This window comes from Balaenoptera musculus, chromosome 3 (genome assembly GCF_009873245.2).
Source record: "Balaenoptera musculus isolate JJ_BM4_2016_0621 chromosome 3, mBalMus1.pri.v3, whole genome shotgun sequence".
NCBI lineage: Eukaryota > Metazoa > Chordata > Mammalia > Artiodactyla > Balaenopteridae > Balaenoptera > Balaenoptera musculus.
In genome coordinates this window covers 154,356,571-154,359,948 of record NC_045787.1, presented here as the reverse complement: position 1 = coordinate 154,359,948, position 3,378 = coordinate 154,356,571, and the positions used below count along the sequence as shown (strand labels likewise).

The window sequence follows — 3,378 nt, the reverse complement described above, 5'->3', positions numbered from 1 at the left end:
GCCGCAACTAGAGAAAGCCCTCGCACAGAAATGAAGACCCAACACAGCCAAAAATAAATAAATAAATAAATAAATTTATATATGTAAAAAAATGCCCAGTGTAAGGAGAGGGACTCCAGAGGGGAGCAGAGCTGACGCCTTCCCACATCAGCTCAGGATCCAAAGATTCCTCTAAGAGGAGCAGGGGTGTGGGTGGGAGAGACACTGGTCTCCTTGCACTTGGCCTAACTAGTTCTATTGGATCTGTCCCTACAAGGGAAAGCTGATTTCAAGGTCTTTGGGCCTGGCAAGCCTGTTCAGGTAATGGCGGGGGAAGATGCGGAGCTACCATGCTACCTGTCTCCCGACATCAGTGCTGAGGACATGGAGCTGCGGTGGTACACGGACCAGCCCACCAAAGCTGTGCATGTGCATAGGAAAGGGGAGGACGTGCAGCAAGAGCACTTGGAGCTGTATCGGGGAAGGACAACCTTTGTGAGGACCATATGGCCCAGAGCCAAGCAGCTGTTATAATACATAATGTCACGACTTTTGATAATGGGACATTCCACTGCCAGTTCAACAGCACCATGTCTGAGGAGGCTATGCTCTGGCTGAGGGTGGCAGGTAAGTTCAGCTGGTGGGGCCTCTGGTCTCCCTGGGAGCTTCATCCCCAAATTTAGTCCAGGCTCCAGCTCATCCCTCTTGTAACCCAAATTTCCTAAGCCTGAGAACTTTCCACAACATGTGCTTTAAAGCAAACCCATTTTTCAGGTGCTTTGCACAAGGGCAGTTTCTCGGGAAACGTGATTCTGTTTTTGTGCTTTTGTTTCCTAATTTTCCTTCCCTTCCTTACCCTATTGACCTGGAAAAGTGGCGACAGAAGGAAGGATTGGAGAGAGAAAGAGAGACAGACACAGAGAGAGACAGAGATACAGAGACAGAGAAACAGACAGAGAGAGGCAGAAACAGAAAGAGAGAAAAGGAGACAGAGAGTGAGATTGAAAGAGAGAGACAGAAACAATGAAACACAGAGAGGGTCAGAGAGAGGGAAAGACCGAGAGATAAAGAGGTGCTAATTATGCAATATCTTCCTGAAATTTTTCTGTTTTTTTTTTTCTGGGAATATATTCCAGCATATTTGGAATCTATCAATAAATATTACACAGGGTAGGTAGTTTGTGGAAAAACTCCTAATACTTATTGAAAATTCTCAATATTTTAATTTTTCCAATGGAAGCAGCGACAACTGCAGAGATTGGAGCAGATGTCTTTTCCCGAAGGGCTGGGCATGGAGCCCATAATTAGAGTGCAAGTTGACCAGGATGAAGGTGTCTGGGCAGAGTGCACCTCGGCAGGCTGGTACCCAGAACCACAGGTGGAGTGGAGAGACTTCAGGGGACATACCCTGCCTTCTGTGATCAATTGCTCAGCCTCACCAACGACTGGCCTCTGGACTGTGGTGTCCAACGTGACTCTCCAGGATGGGGCTGTGAAGGGCCTCTCCTGCCCCATCTTTAACCCTCTCCTCCTGGAGAGGAAGGTGGACAAGATCGACCTGCCAGGTGAGTGTTCAGTTCTGGCCTTTAAAGTTCTGAGTGCAGGCCCTTATGGCCCCGGTTGCCAGGACATTAGGAGGGAGCCTAGAGGCTTATAGCAAGAGTGGCTAGGGTAGCAGAGCTCTGTCCACGGCCTGATGGAGGTGGGAGGGGGGGGGGGTCAAGGGAAACACACAGTTTTGGGTGCTGAATACTGAAGCAGAACAGAGATGGGGTGCAAAGTGTGACCCCAGGTGAGCTCTGCCTCTAGAGGAAAGAGAAACATTCATTACATATAAACTTTCAAGTGTTTTTTAATAGACTTTATTTTTAGAGAAGTTTCAGGCTCACAGCAAAATTGAGAGGGAAGATACAAAGATTTGCCCATATACCCCCTGCCCCCATACATACACAGCCTCCCCCATTATCAACATCCCCCATCAGAATGGTACATTTGTTGTAACTGATGAACCTATATTGACACATCATCATCACCCAGAGTCCATCATTTACATTAGGGTTCACTCTTGGTGTTGTGTCTTCTATGGGCTGGAACAAATATATAATATGTGGATCCACCATCGCAGTATCACACGGAAGAGTTTCACTGTCCTGAAAACCCTCTGAGTCCACCTATTTTTTTTTTTTAATTTTTATTTATTTATTTATTTATGGCTGTTTTGGGTCTTCGTCTCTGTGTGAGGGCTTTCTCTAGTTGTGGCAAGCAGGGGTCACTCTTCATCGCGGTGCGCAGGCCTCTCACTATCGCGGCCTCTCTTGTTGCGGAGCACAAGCTCCAGACGCGCAGGCTCAGTAGCTGTGGCTCACAGGCCCAGCTGCTCCATGGCATGTGGGATCTTCCCAGACCAGGGCTCGAACCCGTGTCCCTTGCATTGGCAGGCAGATTCTCAACCACTGCGCCACCAGGGAAGCCCTGTGTCCACCTATTATCCCAACCGACCAACTCCAGGCAACCAGGGATCTTTTTTTGTCTACTTAGTTTTGCCTTTTCCAGAATGTCATACAGTTGGAATCATACAGTATGTAGCCTTTTTGAATGGCTTCTTTCACTTAGTAATATGCATTTATGGTTTTTGCATATCTTTTCACAGCTTGAAAGCCCATTTCTTTTTAATGCTGAATAATATTCTATGGTCTGGGTGTAGCACAGTTTATTTATCCAATCACCCACTGAAAGACATCTCAATGACTTTCAGGTTTGTGTGCATAATATTTTTATTTCTAAATAATTTCAAACTTACAGAAATTTGAAAGAATAATACACAGAATTCTGTGCACTCTTCACTCAGATTCACCAAATGTTTAACATTCTGCCACTTTTTTTTACCTTTCTCTCTGTCTTCTATCTCTCTTCTGTGCATCTGTCTAGCTCTATCTATATAAATGCACACATATGTTTCTCTTAAGCATTTCAGAGTAGTTTGTAAACATCATGGCCCTAGACCCATGAACCCTGTAGCATCTATATCCTGAGAACAAAGAAGCTCTTTCACCCTGATATTCTTGACTTCCTGGAAACCCCTTCAGCTCCCCACACAGCGATCCAGACCATGGTGTAAAAAATAGCTGTGCCTCTGATCCTGCTTGCAGTGGGACTTGCAACAGCCGGAATCACCTGCATCTTACGGCATCGACAAGGGGAAACATATAGACACTGGCTGGAAGGAGAGGGGGCATGTGGGGCAGAGATGCAGGGATGGTGAGCCAGGAAGAATGGGGACCCTCCATTCCACAGTGAGCAGGGACCCCCCCAGGGTGTGCAAACCAGGGACACTCACGCAAAGCCCTGTGTTAAGGCTTTCCTTGGGGCATCCTCAATTACAGTAGAAATGGAATGACC

The 3,378-nt window shown here is 46.7% G+C and overlaps 1 protein-coding gene across 1 annotated transcript; it reads left to right on the top strand.

Annotated features, from left to right (window-relative positions):
- Positions 1–303: 303 nt before the first annotated feature.
- On the top strand, positions 304–3,097 carry BTNL10 (butyrophilin like 10). Its single transcript, XM_036847322.1, is given in 4 exon segments — positions 304–475; positions 478–606; positions 1,263–1,544; positions 3,066–3,097. Coding segments are annotated over 4 exon segments (615 nt in total).
- The last annotated feature ends 281 nt before the right edge of the window (positions 3,098–3,378 follow it).